The sequence below is a fragment of the Sinohyriopsis cumingii genome, chromosome 3 (genome assembly GCF_028554795.1).
Source record: "Sinohyriopsis cumingii isolate HCF-2022 chromosome 3, ASM2855479v2, whole genome shotgun sequence".
Lineage (NCBI taxonomy): Eukaryota > Metazoa > Mollusca > Bivalvia > Unionida > Unionidae > Sinohyriopsis > Sinohyriopsis cumingii.
In genome coordinates this window covers 90276816-90295200 of record NC_142963.1, presented here as the reverse complement: position 1 = coordinate 90295200, position 18385 = coordinate 90276816, and the positions used below count along the sequence as shown (strand labels likewise).

General features: G+C 34.2%; 1 protein-coding gene across 7 annotated transcripts in view; it reads left to right on the top strand.

Annotated features, from left to right (window-relative positions):
• The window catches only part of LOC149803270 (uncharacterized), a 350601-nt gene that overhangs the window by 294578 nt on the left and 37638 nt on the right, over positions 1 to 18385 (top strand). For 3 of the 7 annotated variants that reach the window (XM_089952930.1, XM_089952929.1, XM_089952928.1), the window contains one exon: positions 11693 to 16497. The exons of 1 other annotated variant lie outside the window; for it this stretch is intronic. In XM_089952930.1, the coding sequence (XP_089809056.1) occupies positions 11693 to 11825 (133 nt within the window). In that variant the 3' untranslated portion in view covers positions 11826 to 16497. Of the gene's footprint in view, positions 1 to 1640; positions 1673 to 11692; positions 16498 to 18385 lie in introns of those variants that run through there. 3 more of the 7 variants (XM_089952931.1, XM_089952932.1, XM_089952934.1) reach the window with 3 other exon arrangements.

Sequence of the window (18385 nt, the reverse complement as noted above, 5' to 3'; positions counted from 1 at the left end):
AATTTAAAAAAAAACATGATATGAAAGTAGACTGCAATTTTAATTTCTTTCTCAAATGATTAAGCACTGAGGGATCATGTGCTACAAAACTATATATCCCTTTCAGGTTTACGATAAACTGAATATATAAGAATGAGAAAAAAAGAAATTTAAAAGATATTTGTTTGATCAAAATGTGTCTGAATATGCAGACTTCATTGATGGACTTGCAACCCTAATATAGCATTATGGAACATATAAGAAAATGTGGCATAGTAGCCAGTAAAGAACTGATCCAATAAAGTGAAACTTTGGCAGATTTTTTTGGAGCAGAAGGAGCCAAACAATAGTACTTGTGAGCTCTGAACAATAGTACATAATAACCATAAAGAACAGTTTCCCAACTTATTCAAGCTGACTTAGTTACCTATGTATATGCCCCTTCAGACAGAAGCACAGAACAATATTCTGTCATACCCATATAAGAAAACAGTACACAGAAACAATCAACAGATTAATGCTAATACAACTAGAGGTGACATCTTTTAAAGATTTTGATTTCAATAGAGCTCAAATGGAGTGGTGCAGGAAGAAAAAGAGATGGATATTTATGTGTTTGGATAAATATTTCCTCTTCATGTCTAATGTTGTTTTCCTCTCCCCCTATTTTAATGACATGGAGGGGGGGAGCTCCACACCTTAGATAAAATCCTGGCATCATATCTGTTTAAATTGTACATGGGGAACAAAATACGGAGTGTCTCTTTTTATGCAGAGATATTTAGTCAGTGGTTGAATATGCCAACAGAATAAATAAAATTGGTACATGATTGACGAGAGTTCAGATTCCAAACCACACGTTTGTTATCTTGTGTAAAAATTTTATTTTATTATAGAATGAGAATGTAAATAGTTTTACTTTTTCATGAACAACAAGTACCTGTGGCTGCAGCAGTTTTCTGCATCTGCAGGAAGTACACTGTGATATATATTTTATTGGTATTCCACACACACACACACACTCCCATGCCTGGACTTGTTCTGGATATTTTCTTTGCACAAGGGAATTGCATTATTTATTTTGAAGATAACATTCTAATGTCTTCAGAGTTAAAATGAGACATGAAATTGGTAATATGATGTGTTTAAAGCATTCAGTCACGCAGTGCAAAACAAAGACCATCATGGCTAAGGTTTGTCCTGCATCTAATCATAAAGAGCCTGCCGTAAATGGGCAAAAACCTTGAATAAAACTCACCAAACAGGTAGACTGTTTGAAAGTATTTTTTTTAAATTTTGTCATCAGTGAGAAGAACATATAAATAGATGCTTAGTGTCTATCTGTAATCTGCATGCTGGAAACATAACCAGCAAATCAACACATAAAAGGTTCCACCTACCACTTGTAGACTTTCTAAAGATGGAAAGACTATCAAGTTCATATGTGTATCGATAGTATGTCGTATTGTAGACTGTGTATCATGGATCATATCGATGTGCAGCACAAGTGTATTGTTTCACCTCTAATGGCCACCACAAAAGCTGATTTGAAAATCTTGTTTTAATTCCTAGAAATTCTTATCACCTGTAGAGTGTCAGTCAAGGGACTCTTGTTACATATCTCATACATATTCCTTTTCATTTTCTTTGTTTCCTTACAGTGTTGAAATACACCATTAATTTGAAACTTTTGGTATGTACCATAGAAGATTGTTTTAAATGGATCAGTTTGACCTATACCTGATGTTTTCATTAGCTGCTGGGCATAATATTGGTGATTTTGGGGTCTTTTCTTGTTCAATTGCACAGTGTATCTGCTTTTTTTGGCTTAATGATGCATGCTGCAAAGTCATAAAACAGCTTTATGCTTAGCAGATCATGAGCATGTTTCATTATGAACTGTTTGCTCCATACTGTTAGAGAGGGTTGTATTATGGGAGACTTGGTTTTATATCTTTTATATGGATGAATATTCTCATGTGATGCAAAGCAGTAGCAAATCTTTGACTAAATAAAACCTTTCTGTTATTTAATATTTGCCAAAATTGCTTTTAATGCATTATTCTGATTTCTGTCATGTGCAAGGTGCAGAGATGCCAGCCATTCCAGATTTTTATGGAATTATTATAGATTTTCAATGAAATTGTTGTATTCTAAATTAAGCTGAGTACATCTCACAAAGTCTTCATCCTGATAAAATTAGAATGAGGGTATTATTTGGACAGAGTTTAATTACAAAGATCTGCTTATTGTTAGGTGTTTGACAATAGCCATTTAAGCAGGTTTTATTTTATATTAAATAAAAGTAGAATACTAGAGACCAGAAACAAGCCAATGATAGAAGTCAGCTTGTGAAAATGGCAGAATTTAAGAAAATAAGGAAGAACCATGTGGAAACAATTGGAGAAATAGATAGTTCCCAAATGATGTCATCTGCACCCATATTTGTGATTTGCTGGCATATTTACCATTGAGTTTATACGGTGTTTGGAAGTCGAAAAAAATCACAAGATGCTGTTTCCAAAAATACATAAACAGAACACAAATCAGTCTTCTGTTAGTATCTATGTTTATAATTTATAAATTGATTTTGCTTCAGTGTGCCATGTTAAAAATGGTCAGTTTTGGTGGTTGCATAAAGGAGAAACTGCCAGGTTGCCCTTCATCCAGGTACAATGGGCAGAATATTGTCTGCTAGTGACCTTATCGGGAAGCATCTATACATGTGTTTATATTTTTGATTTGGAGTACAATCTTGTAGCTATTCCTGCTTTGGGGATTGAAGGAATGGATACTGTTCTGGTTACAATCTGTTGTTTAGAGCTAGCACTTTTATGTTATTCTGACTATCAACAAAAATGAAAACATGTTTGTAGCTTGTATCAGGGGCCTTGGATGGCTGAGTAGTTTAAGTTATTTGCTTTTACAGATCACTCATGTCAAATCTCAGTCATTGTGAATTTGAATCTTGGCTCAGCCAGCATGGATATGAGAGAAAGCTTACCAATACCTACCAATAGATTGGTGGTTCAGGATCTTCCCAGGTTCTTCCTCACCAAATATAATGACTGCCATGCATAACCTTAATATGCTGATAAAATGGTGTTTTATCATAGATGTTTTTTTTTAATGAAAATGTTATTCTTTCTGGATGGGTAGCTTAGATTCCCCAAAATGATGCATGGAGTCAAAAACAAGTTTGGTTATAGGTTGGTATCTCAATGGACATTGAACTGGGATTATTACATTATACACATTAGACTGCAGCTTTTTAAGGTTATTCTAATGATCAAGATTTAACTTGGTTTAGTAATATGTTCACACAAAGGCATTTATGTATTGTGGGTTGCTATAAGTACATTTATATGTATCGGTATCGGGGTGTGGAATTAGTCCGCTAGCTCGAGGCTATGATATTTCCTACCAGACCAGTAGTTCTCATAATTTCCATTGTCCACCAACTACTAAAGTTTCAATTTATGCCAGTCAGCATTTTGTGAGAAGGACTAGTAAAGATTCAGCAGTTTTAGTCCTTTTGGTTACAAAGAAATTTATGCTAATTTCTGGGTCTTGTGGTATGATATTGCCAACAGTTTAGATAATAATCCCAACAATAATTTTGAGTCACATCAGTATGGCATAGACTTTAAATGTTCTGCATCTTATTACCCTTTTCTGCTTGTAGTGCAGTTTATAATCGCCACCAACAATATTAAGGAGCTTTCTAAATATGACAAATACTGGACTTAAGCTTATCAAACCTATCTTTGACATGGTGATTTAAACAAAAATGTGTTGACAGTCAAAATCATTTGAAGTTCTATATTATTGTCATTATATGTCTTCTCATTTTGGAGATTTTCATTCGTGAAATCATTTTGTGGTATCATTAATGTATGTTGTCTTTTTGTGTTGTCCAGTATCTTTTCTTTTTGTATCATGTGAATTATTTACTGTCTTTCATGTAGACTGGACCTGTGAAGTGATTTTCTTGTGTCCATCAGTTGTAGTTCATGCTGGAGTTGAATTAGTTGGGCTTATTTTTCTTTCAGCAAGGGACTGGAAATATTGTATTGTTCTTTACTTGATATTCGTTACATTAGACTTTTTACATGGTTAATGCCCCCTTTGGATATTATAAAATGCAAAGAAGTGAATGATTTGCTGCCCACATCGTATTGTGGAACTAATATGTCAGAAAGAATTGTGCTGTGAATGAATATATATATATATATATATATATATATATATATATATATATATATACTTTGTCTTATGATCGTGTTGTGGAACTAATATGTCAGAAAGAATTGTGCTGTGAATGAATATATATATATATATATATATATATATATATATATTCTTTGTCTTATGATAGCATATTCTCCATATAATGACGAACAAAATGAATGTATATGGGGAAAAACAAGCATTTTTTTTTCCCATTGCTCTGACATTACCAAAACAGTTTTCTCACTCTGACTTGAACTCAGTTCTGATTGCTTTTTTTGTCCAGTCATTGGCTTCATGTGTTTTTTCATTTGGGTACAGTCCATGTGTGAATTTTTTGTTGTCTTATGAACTTGATCATTGTAATTTTCATTGAAGTAGTACAGTTTTTGTGTACCAAATTGAAACAAATTTCATCTTATTTCAGTTCTCCTTTGAACACTTTTCACCTCATTGTCATCTCCAAAAGTTTTTTAAATCTTATGTGAGATAAATCTTGACCCCATTTTACAAAATAATTTTGTTTACACTTTGCATTTTATTGCAGCATTAAGATAAAAGTCTGTTTCTCACGAAACACATCCCATTTGAAGCACATTTGATTTTGACACATGTTGATTGATTTATTGTGCACATCTTGTACTTGCACTCTAAAACTTTTTTCATTATTGTCCTTACAGAGTATTGCCTCTTACCCTTTTACAATGGGATCAGTTTTCTGCACGTAATATCTTTTTTTTAAAAATACCTGAATACAAAAATGACAGTTTTGCAAAAAAATTTTGGATTAATAAAGCATTAGAATTTTGTATGTATATTTTGTTCAGTGAAACTCAATATAGAGGACTTTTAAGTACTTTAAAACCCCTTTTCTTGGATATTTTTTCTTGGCATAGAGAACACCTATCCACAAAGAACAATTTTTTTTGCCCCCCCCCCCGTGACCTTTATAGTTAGGCTTCATTGTATTCCAGTTTGATTTTGACCTTTTGAACCAATATAAATATTGTACACAGACTATTACATTATGTTCAGATGCAGCTTTTGACATCAGCAAAAAACAAGGGATATTTGAACATTATTTACAGATCAGTAGTTAAATTGGCAATTTTGTTTTATCTGGCATCTTATCTATTACATTAATCATACTCTTTTGGAACTATAAATGCTTTTTTTTTAAATATATATTTTGAGGGGTGTATAAATATGTTTTAGACACTGTTGGGTACAAAGTTGGTTGCAAAAAATGTTAAATTGTGTAATGTTGAAAATCATTTCATCATAGTAAAGATAGACAATAGTCTTTTGACATTTAATTTTATTATAACAGCAAGCTGTATGTAGAAAAATGATTAAGCAATAAAGCTTAATCTGGAATTTCCATGTGTATATTTTTAAGTTTGTATATTGAAATTAAAGGTCATATTTATTGTGTTAACATTACCTTGGACTTACAAATGTAATATGTTAATTTTTATACTAGTATTAACATCTCAAAGTAATTACTTTAAAAACTAAGTAAAAATTACCATTAATTTAAAAAAATCTTCATCCAAATACTTACATGCTTCAATAATGTAAAATACTAATATTTACGACTATTATATGCAAATAACATGCAAAATGTTTCCCCAAGTGTAGTAATACACAAGGGAATTTCTATTTAAAACAATAGTAGTTTGGTCTCTAACAAGGTTGACATGTATGCAGAATGTTTAAGTTTTTTTTTTTTTAAAAAGGTTGTGTTTCGTTTGTGGGGCCCTGAGTGGCCAAGCGGTCTAATGCACTTACCTTTACTGACTACTGATACCTGTCTGCATTCGTTTGAGACTTGGCTTGTCCATTGTGGGCACATGAGAAGGTTTGCTAATAGCTTCCTCTGGGTTAGTGGTTGTTCCCAGGGTGTTGTTTTTTTCATCTTTTTCTTTGAGTCTTTCCTGTGATGCAAGTTGGTACTGAGTATCTTCATCAAGCATGCCCTCTTTCCCTTCATAGCCTTCATTGTTAAATGCTTTTTCTTGCAACAGTCACAAACCTCCTCAAATTAGGGCTCAACTCTTTGGTTCTCTCCGATTTCCCTCACTATGACGAGTTTCTCCATATTATCTGGCTTCTTTATAACATCTTTGAAAGTCAAGGCACTTCTCCAGGAGTACAGTTGCCAATGTTTTATCCATTAATTCAGCTCAGAGTTTATAACTGATGATGTTTATCTGAAAGAGGACATTGTACCAAACCACAATCGACATGAGAAAGTTAAAGCTCGTGAGAGTGTTAGCATCGGCTTCCTTCCTCTGAGCCTTTTCTTCAAAGGTGGGCTTGATCTCAGACAACTGAAACATTACTGCTTATATGACTCAATCATAATGTGTCAACGAGAGGCTTCAGAGTGAAGTTCTGAATATGGTTTGTGAGAATCATCCATCAGTTATCAGAGGCAGCAAGCAGCACATGGATTCAATGCAGCACCTAAACAGAGTAACCAATGGTATAGACAATAATGCTGCATCAGATACAGCAAGATTGAGTGAATGACAGCCACATGGGACAAAAAAGCTCCAGATTCCTTAGTCTTTTTCCCATCATATTTGCACAATTATCTTACCATTGACGTCTGCAATTCCAGACACTTCTGTTATTTTTTGGGTTTTGGCTTTACCATTGGACTAGGTCACATTCTTGAATCCATGAAGAGTTCCTTAACACCAGTGACACTACCATCCTCATCCATAAATATCACAGTAAATGATATCTGTTCATTGTGACTTATCCATTGTACCATCAAGTATTATGGCATAATTTTTGGCTTTGTTCAGCCATATCAATATGTCTTCAAGAAATTGTATGCTCATAAGAATAAAGAATTTATTGAGATTTCTGGCTAGTGTAATGGGCAGAGTGGGTGCTTTTTTCACTTGCAATGGCACAACATATGTGCTCATGCATTACATCATCAAACCAGCCCAGGAAAATTCCCCATGTATTCTCTGAAGAACTTAGAAGAGCCACAAGATGCCATGTTTCTTGCAGACAGAAACAGATTAATAGCAATAAGATATTTTTCCTGTGTTCCATTTCCAGTGCAATAGTTTGCTGGTGTTGAGTATCAATACATTTGTCAAGGTTGAGCCAGCTATTCAGATAAGCCTTAAAATGACTTTGTAATCTTTCATCTTGCATTAAATAGTCTGCTGTGTGTTTCCAGTTGTTATGACTGGCTTGCACAAGGAGTGATTTATAATTCTTTTGTCAGAAAGTTTACAACAGAAACAGAACACGTTGACAGCAGATACAGAATAAACAAGACAATGCCTGATTAGCTTCTTGTCATGCACAGGAAAGATGGTATCAGCATCAATTTTACCAGTCCCTTCTAAAATTAAAATCTTTATGCACAGAATTTGACCGCTGGCCACAAGGCAGGATCTGATGTATGGATAGTGTGCTTATCATTCTTGACCTCCTTATTTGCATTTAGAGGTGTGAGATGAAGCTCCAAGCCCTCTCCACCAGTACGAGAACTGGCATGAAGCTGTCTGTGAAATTCATTGCCATGGCCTTCATTAACTGCAGATGATTCACAATAATGTTTCTCAAGCCAATCTTCAACTTCTTTTATTTCTTCTACACTAATATTGGGACAGTTAGAAGTAATTGTACTTGTACAACATAATTGTTCCCCAAGCCAAAAATATTTTCCCAGAAAGGTCGTGCCTTTCTGCAACATTACCTCATGGTCAGTCTTGTGCTTTCTATTTCGTGTCCCAGAAAGCTTCTTATGTGACATGCTTGTCTTGTAGTTCATGCATGAAATTCTGAAAATATTTTACAAAACAAGAAAAGTCTGAATGATGCAAACATTCAATTTAAATAAACTGAGCAACAGTTGTTGAGACTACTTGACAAAATTTATTGCAATACTCTCAATTTAAATTACAGCTTTAAACTTTTACTGATTACATCAGATTTCTTAAATAATTTAATATAATTTATATTGTATTCTTGTATATCCTTTGCTCAGTGATAACTAAAATTTTAAAATTAAATTACCCCAAAATTTCATAACCCTGGCTCTCTTTGGCAAAAGAATGGTGCAGAACTCAAATTATTATAAATTATAATTTAAATCATGTACAGATTTATTTCATTATTTATTACTAATTGAATGCAATTAAATTTTTAACACCCAAGAAATGAAACTTCAAAAATAATTCCTTTCTGATAATGTCATGAATTCTTTAAACTTTCTTAACATAATTTCAAAAGGATTACAAAAAATTTCTCTTTCAACAAAAAAAATAATCTTTGAAACGGAAATATTTAAAGTCAGTAAAGAAATATTTACTTCTCAAAGTGCAAAGACCATGCTCAAAATACCATAGGACTTTCACTTAGAAAACAAAATATTCTTTTATTTGTTCAATACAAGTTCTCATATGTGATCAATAAAATAAACCATAATAATGATGAAGTAAGTACTTACTAGGATTTGTTTCTATGGACTTGACTGTCCATGGACAACATCTATACCAAAATGTCAGCTGCATTAACATTCTCTGGTTCTACTATGGTGTGTGCCCTGCACTGTGATATCATTGCAACCGTGGAGTTGGTGAAGGAATAGGTAGCAGTTTCTTGTTGGGGGTCAACACAAAATGCCAATACTGTCATTATAATGCTGCTTGCCCAACTGACATGACCTGCACATTGTCACCACAGAGCTTAAAAATGCCTTGCATGGAGCACCCACTGAATGGGTTTTTAGGCCATTGCAAAAGTTATGAAAAAAGATCAAGTAGCACTGTAATGCAAGTGGGTGGCATTTATTTATAAAAAGAACATGCTCAGCAACATAGCACCTCCCCAGGCAGTTCCACTTGTCATCTACCCCTTGTGGCAGCCTTGCATAAATATGCTCCTTCTTATGGGTTTAGTCACAAATCCATATTTCATACTGCAGATGAGGCGCTCCAGCGGCCTAGTGGTTAGAGCATCCGCCTTGGATACAGGAGGTCATGGGTTCGAACCCTGGCTGAGTCATACCAAAGATGGTACTAACAGCTGACTCACTAGGTGCTCAGCATTAAGAGGTTAATGTTAGGACTGGTCGGCCTGGTGTCAGGATAATGTGACTGGGTGGGACATCATGCTACATGTCTGCAGCATGATGCCCCAGTACTAGACATCACTAAACTGCCACACTGCAGACATCATAGTGATATGACTGAAATTTTTTTAAAAATTGTTAAAGCTACATTAAAAATCCTAATCACACACTCACACACAAACATTAAATTAAAAGAAGAAATAAAACAAAATATACCATTCAGTATATGTGCCCCCAAAGAACTAATTCAGAATAAATATTTTATTCAGTAAACAGTGTTACATGCCTTAAGACTTAAACCTAAGGAAATAAGGTGGGATATAAAATGTGGGAAAAACAGTTGCCACATGTATGGCAACTTGCGACTGCAGATTTGAACTTTTAAAATGAAGTCCTAGGCATCGTTAGTTACAACAAAATAAGTCATCGCTTATTTGCCAATCAGTTGCAGGGGCTTACATACACACACTCTCGAACATGGTTTCATTGAAGTATGTCCAAAAAGCAGTCCTTTTCACAAGATAAATGCAAAGATAAGGATTAACTGTTAATTAGTCATACTGGCTTTATTACTTGTTTACTTAAGTAAAAACTTATGCTTTTTTGCAGTTTAGCCACAGCTGACCACAATATGAAAAAAGGGGCTTGTCCTGGGGGATAATAAGGCATATCACAAGGAGAAATAGCATGTCCCATGGGCACTCGCACATTGGGGCAAGGGGGTGGGGTCAATAGTCGCCTCCCCCAAAAATTCTATTGTCAGTCAGATAATGTGAAACTTTGATTTTATACCTGACATCTTTTCTTTTTATTACTGCTATTTAAACTGCCCAAGGGATGGTATTATATCAGTTCCAATCATTACAGATTACCGTTTATACATACTACTTGTAATGGGCATAGATTGAAATTTTTTTTTTATAAATAATTTTTTTTTTTTTTAAAGATTACTGAAAATTGTGTTTTCTCAAAACACAACCATATCAGGGTTTAGAATCTTTTTTTTACCAAAGCTTCCATTTGATTAAAATCAGATCTCAATTTCACCTAGGACATTGGTGATTTGATTTAGATTGTGCCGCGTTAAGGCATGTATGTCATCATCTTGAAAATACATTTACTCATTTCAGCAGCGAGATCAAAGATCATAGTTTCCTCAGGCAAAGAATTTTTCGACAAGCCCAACGGGCACCTCACTTTGAATACAGGGTGGGCCCGAACTAAAATTAGAGGGGCCCTGGGTGTCAAGCTATCAGATTTTTTTTAGCACTGCTGGTGTAGATAAAAGATCTGTGAATTGATTGTTGCATTTTATGGTCATTTACTTGGCCCTCGGTCTATTTTCATAATTCACATATTTAATACCTTTCCCAGGATTGAAAATATCCAAGAGTATGTATGGAACAGCGCCAACTTCTAGTCTAGGCCTAGCATTTGCGTATCCTAGAGCTGCAAATTTTTCAGGATCCCTCATGTAGCATTACTTTGAGAAATGTAATGAGCACAGAGTGCTGTATGGTGTTGCTTTGAAATCGACTCGCTTGTAATAATGTATCCATACTTTCTTTATGCCTTTATCTTTTGGAAAAGAAAAAAATGTCCACAGCCTTTTCTTACTGTGCTATTACACCCATAAGCAACGCAAAACAGTATTGTCTTTTACTCTGGCAACTGCCAGTTTGGATGCTGGAGTCATGGCTGTGACATCATATCACAAAGTAACCAAATAGGCATGGAAATTTTGCACATAAAGTCATGGAAATTCAGCACATAGAAGATATGCCAATATTTAAATATTGGCATTATGGTCACAGATGACACTTTAGAATAAGGTTTTCTTCTATAGTGCTTTTATTATTATTCTATATTTCCATTGGTTTCTGGTCGCCTTCAGGTTTGCTGTCTAAACTTAACCCAGTGGCCAAGTGGTCGAAGTTTCTTGTCTTTATAGATAATTGACCTCTCACCTCTGTCTGCATGGGTTCAAGTCTCCAGGTTTGGCCAACTTTTTTATGTGAGAAAGCCTGCCAGTAGCTTCCATGGGTCTTTGATTCTCTCCAGCATTATCCTGGATTATTCTTCTATCCAGGGTGCCATATATAGTCTATCATGTGCTGAAAAATGGTGCAACCACAACAGTATAATAGATCCGACTCAAGTCGAGCATTCAGTCAGATTGCTGGAATGGATCCAAAATGTTGTCGATAAATAATTTCTGTTGATGAAGTCCAGGTTATATCTTTTGTGGGATAATTTTGCACTGGTTTCAAACACCTGTGGAAAATTATAGCAGGTTTTGGGGTTAGGGTAATTAGCTATGTAATATGATTTTGTTGTTATGCAGCCAGTAAAATGACTTTGTATGCATATTTTCAGACCATCAGCTGGTAGAACTAGTGCTTCACGTTCCATGTTATCATCAATAAGAAGCAGCACAGCAGGTGGTGATGTAAGTCTGGAAGAAGATGCCAGTGGTGATGAAAACCAAGCAGAAAGTTCTGCATCCTAGATTTAAATAATGCATCTAAGGCCCATGACATGGAATTATCTAGTTGATTTTTCCAATCTTTTGTACAAGCATTCATGTTAAAAAAATAAACACCCTGCACAAACTAAAGGATCTTCCATTAGCTCTCACTTGGTCGGAGACATGAAAATGTAACATCGTGATGGACTTGCAGCTTGTGATAAATTGATGTGAAATAATGGTCCTTCATTTTGTATTGGGATCAACACATAAGTATATATTAATTTTTTTTGGTATATTTTCCATAATCGCACTTGTAGCAAGATAATTAAGTATTAAATTCTACATATTAATGGTTGGCATATATTATATACATATAATTGCGCATTTTTTTCTTTCTTTCTCACTCGACTATTCTATTCCATTTTTAGCCAGTTCTCAACCAGTTCTATCACATGTATTAGGACTTATATTTTTTGAGCTTGTTATCTTTTTGTAACTTAATTTCTTGATTAAACAGTAGTTTGCAATGAACCTGCTTGTGCATTTCTGACACACTTGTTGAAGTCGACCCATAAATAGTTTGCAGTATTTTTTCCATCACAAACCAAACATATATGCCAGATGTTCAGAAGTCTTTAAAAGGACATCAGACAGTTTAAACTAACCAATTGAACATCATATGTTGACATATGTATATATGGTCACCATTGTATATGGAAAGTAAAACAAATAAAGAAAGGGGAAAAAAAGGGTACTATGTGTAAAGAGGTGCAATGGGAAAGAATATGTAATAAAGCTAAAGTGAAATAATGTCTGATTTCACTAATAAATTAGTGAATCAGCAGAAATCTTATTTATTTAGATATTTATTTGATTGGTCTTTACACAGTTTAAATTCTGTTTAAACGCTGATATTAGCATGGTTTTGCATTGCCTCAGTTCTTCTTTTGAAACTTGGCATATTATTATTATTATTGACACAAGTTTGGCTCGTGTTTAAGCAGGTTTATTTTCTTTTTACCCAAAAGGAACTAGGGACCAACTTAATTGTCGAACATGTAGCTATTCAATTTTTATTTTTTACACTATTGTTTGTGTGCTTTAGACCGGCTTCTTTTTCTTTTTGGAAATAGTGTCTGAATATTTCTATTCCTGTTATGGTGGATCAGTCATTCTTCTCATAATGGTCATGGATGACTGGGTGCTTTGCCTGCTTTCCATTAAGCTACACTATAATCTTGCCTCATTTGTTGTATCTTCTTTGATTATCAGATAGCAAATATTTTTCATAATGTAAATTCTGATGCTCCTTTTTTCCAAACCAGTTGACAGATTTGTGGCAGCTGTGTATTTGTGACCACAGGTCTAGAGAAAATATTTTAAGTTAAGGTGGTAAATTTTTTAATGGGATTTATTTTCCATCTGTTAAATTGCTGATATATATCCACAACATAAACTTTCCACTATACAGTACATGTTTTGGAACTCATCTATTATGATGCCACATGCAAGATTCTGTCTTTTTTTTTGGTCATGTGAATCTGTCTTTTGATATGAAGACCCAAATAATCCTGAAAAAAATAAGAAGTGATTTAACTTCTTAACCCCTGGAGATTTTTGTCATTTTCACCAGAAATGGGAATAGGAAAGGCATTTAGTGGGCTATTTCTAAATACAATCAAATATATCTGCTTCCAAAAGATTTTCGTTTAGTCTGATGCCTAGTTCTGTTAGAAACATCATTTTTCATTGGCTATTTCGCTCATGCATGTGCAGAAGGGTAAAAGTTGGAGTTGTTTTGGTTGTTTGTGTTTTGTGAGGGTTTTTGAAGAAGAAAAAAGTTCTTCTCCATTTTGGACCCATCATTTTTATGTCCTGGCCACTTTTTACTTCAGATCCCCAACTTCTACTTTTTGCAGAGGTTCACTTGTATGTTTGCAGTTCAGATTAGTCTGCCATAGATCTCAGTCCAAAAAAAGTCTAAAGTCCGAACACAAGTTCCGATTTCGTGAACAGGCAGATTTTTTGGTGTAAAAAAACCTGGGCCTCAAAAAATGTTTTTCCTCCTGTATTTTGTTTTGCAAGTAGTAAGTCAAGATTATTTATTATCATTGTAGAGCTACATCTGTTGTATATTTTCTGTAAAAACTACCCACTATGGGGTATCTAAAATGACCTCGACACTACAGAGCTCAGAAGTAGGGTATTACCTTCTGATGCATATATGTGGCACCAGGAGTTAAGGAGTTAAGATGAAAAAGTACCTTTGTAATACTACAGCATCCAGTAGAGAGAAGATTTTCCATATTGGTGAGATTAAATAATGTGAAACTTGTTTGTCTGAATGCCTTAAACTACTGTAAACTGCCTCTCCAACCAGATACATACAGACTGTTAGACAGGAACTTTAATTTGGAATCTTTTTCTGTTCAATAGTGTTTAATGGATAATTGACTCCCTTTCTTCTAAGCTAATTAATTAAAACCCATGATAATGAAATCTTAATGAACTTTGGTGATGTGTACATTGTATTCTAAGAGAGCATGATAGTTCAGACTAGGATTCTAGTGATTTCTATTTTATGGGTTCGATTCCTGCCCAGGCCAGCCAGGTCATGTGCCTTGGCATGTCCTGAGGAAGGCACATAGCTTCCATTTCCTCAGCATGTTGTAGCCAAATGATGTTAAAAGTGCCATTATTAAAAACGAACCCACTTTTTTATGATAAAAGTAATGGAACTGGTGTAACTGTATGCATGTTTACCAGTTGATTTTTGACTGGTTTTAGCCAGTTTTATGTCAAAGATATGTATTTACACATTAGTACAAGTACTAGATATTTATTAGGTAATATTTCCACCTGCTAAATGCTTTTTCCATTATAATAGCTGTTTACTGTTGCAATGATAATTAACAAACATTTATGTTATGTGCTATATTAATATTGCTTCCAGGTACTTCCTGAAGTTTCCAGTTGTGTTTTAACCAATGTACTATGCCTAGAAATGGTTTAAAATCAATGTATAAATGCACTAGTTAATGGTATCTGTAACTAAGGGTTTCCTGACTTTCTGTGTTAAGACTTGTGCATCTTAGAAATATATCAAATGAGCATTAAATCCACCCCACCCCTCATGGTCTGTTCTATTAGGTTTAACTATAAATGATGTTCGACTTGTTGCCAGTCATCCTGTATCAATCTCCAATATCAAAAATCTGTTGAATATATATATATATATATGGTGACAATTAAACCCTTGATACTAACTTAAAACCTTGTTATTTGGCAAGATCCTTGATTTCTGTCACAAACCTTTACTTTCACATGTTCCAGTTTTTCACTGCTATTGCATGTATCATAACAAAGCAAGACGTATATAATTTTTTTCTTACAGAACTTGTTGATATTATATGTAAATATATTACATAGAAAAATGATTTCTAATTACATTTGTAACTGACAAGTAGATAATTAGCATCTATAAAGAGTGCAGAGACATGCTTCGAGTAACAATATTTCACTCTTGACTTTTGAGACTAAAGATATTTCATGCTAAACATTCCAGAGTACTTTTTCATACTCCAGCAAAGTCTTGTACACAGCTGTCATGTATCCTTCCCCCTCGGGTAGAATAGTTGCATCTTCTGTGGTATATACAGTCATAATTATCTTCCAAACAACTGCCAAAATATAAACCATGATCTGCCATCATATAATGTGCTAGCAGATTGGGGTATGATCATTGTTGTTTGTTCTTCTGATTACTCCTAAAAAGCTGCTTAGACCCAGAGCTGCTGGTGCATTTCTTAAAGCTGGGATAAAATAATTCATTAAGGGTCATTTTTCAGATTATGAAAACAATGGAGAGCATAATTTAGTAAGTCGCATGAGATATATTGAATAACAGTTTTCACTATTGGTCATTCCAAAAATTTTGTCTTCTGTATATCCTTCAACTTAAATGGTCAGTTGATGATGTTATGACAAGTTAAAATGTTCACAAACCTATTTTTAAATCTGTATTGAACCTCATGAAATTTGAATAGTTGTCAGTCATCATGTATCTTCTATTAAAAAGAAAAGAAGAAAAAACTATGTTGATTTGAAAGGTATCTATTACATAAAATTCAGTCGGTGATAAATTCTAGTAGTTTACTGATACTGTAAGCATTAGTATCAGTATCATACCCCACCTCATTAACTGTAGTAAGTTTATGTAGATGACATTAGTAAGCATTTACCAGTTTTCTTTTTTTGCCATTAAATTGAAAGACTCCAATTTAGTCATGTTAATGTCAGACTAAATTATTACTTTTGACTTTAGTTATTTTTTCAAGAAGGACATTTAGGACATGAACAGAATCATTTTTAGTAGCTTAGTTTAGTCTCAAGCTGAACTAATTTGCACAGCTAAATTTGCATCTACTTAATGTTTAAAGCTAATATTTATATGCTGTAGCATGGTTACATAATATCCAGGCAGAATGCATTGACTATAACAGTAGCTTTATGTATCTCATATTTTGTGTAAAGGGAACATTTATTTTTGGACTAATATTCTGATATCATTTTTATATGCTGATCAATTTGTTCACGTCATATCATTATTTTTCTTTTGCTTCAATACGGCCATTGATTTATTATATATAATTAATGTGGGTGAGAGCCTTGCTGTAGAGACTATTTCAATAAATCAAACTCATTCAACTCACAGCTGCCTTTAGTCATGTTTTTTTCTTGTTCCCTATAGCCAAGCACAAGTTATTTTTAAAACTGATATATCACTCTCCGTGATGCCTAAGTGCCCTTCCAGTTAAGAAGTGAACTAGAAATATTTCAGCAGAGCTGAACTGGATCACACATGCAAACCAAATTTAGAGAATGAATACTGATGCTACATCACAAGATAGTAATAACCTGTTGGTGACTTATGATGATTCGTGTACAAAGTTTCATTGTAGACATAAACAAAAAAATGCATGCACTTTAATATCATGTTTTTACCATGGTGACTGTATCTGTACAAATGTTATTCTTTCCCAGATCTGTAGAGGACTGGAACAATTGCAGCTCCCGCTCGCCTTAAAGGCACACTGTACAAGTACTCCTCAACAGCAAAGATTGAGTACTGTACAGTTGTAGCGAGAGAACTAATATTGTGTAAGGGGTTAGGGAAAAAAAAGTGATGCCATTGTCCAGTGTTCCAACTGTCCAGCTGAAGTTTTTCACTTTGATTGCTTTAATTAAAAAGAACCAGTCTTCACAAAAAGATTTTCATCGACTTCTCTTTAAAACCCACAAGTAATATCTTTAAAATCTTCTCAAAATATATAAATGCAGCCATAATTGTCAGGCTTTTTTAAAATAAGATTTCCAGTTGAGTAAAGTTTATTATATAGGGACCTGACTTTGATTTGATGGAAAATTTCATTGCAAAGAAAGGTCGTATTTTGGTGTTTCACTTGTTATGAAAATTTCCAATGACTGTTCTAATCAAACTTTATATAAGTAGGCTGCACTTGGGTAAGGACCTCTTTAAGCATTCCCTTTAGTAAATTTCGAAAAGGGAAATGGGGTGGGTAACAAGAAATACAGAATAATTTATGCATCTGCCTGTGGTGTTCATCTGTCTGTTGGAGTTGGGTGCATCAGGCAATGTTTGAGTGGTCAGTCCTTTAAGTTATTATGCGCATCACTTGTGGTAAACCACAGTATTTCCATGTGGCATGTCTTTGCATGATGTAGTATGTACCATGTTTGCTGGCAGAATTTATGTACACATTAATGCAGTAGTAAAATTCACAGAAAAAACAAGCAAAACTTGGATTAATATCATTATCAATTTTATTTTGATGGTGATGCAAGTTTTCTAAGACACTGCTGATAAGAAATCTTCGTAAATGCGGCCAGTGAAATGGCAGTTGTAATTGTCAGGAAATTGTTGCTATGTTAACCAAGACAGGTGTACTTTCACGGTGTTGTATGAAACCACAAGAAAAATTGACATTCATAGCAAATTGTATCATTAAGATGTATTCCTAATAGTCCAAAATATACATTGTTGCCATTGGTGAACTATAATTTACTGTAGGACAAAGTTTTCCACTGCACATGTGGATTCTGTCTTTTGTTCCTTGTCCTGATAATAATTATTTCTCCATCAAATACATTACCCAATTACATTAACATTAGGAAATACTCAGCTACATCCAGACACATGTGCTCGACGCAAGCTTGATGTTGAGAGGGAAAAAAAAAACAAACGAAAATTTAAAGGAAAAAAATCACAGTGACAAAATTACCTTAGATTACCCCCATGACCCGTTCTGACATAGGACCCTCTCTATCATAATATATAAGAGAAAAGGTACAGAACTTCCAAATACTTCGTTCCACCCATGACCCTAGATTTCCTTCTGCTATTTCCGTTTTTAAAGGCACACGACCATACTATATGGCTTGTTTTACTCCTGATATATTTTTCTATTCATCAAGCCATTCTTAACTTTTCTGCGTTGTACCAAACTGAAGTTACGGGCTCCGAAACGTACGATTTTCGCAGATTTTTACTCTGAGACAAGTCCGAGCTCATGTGATAA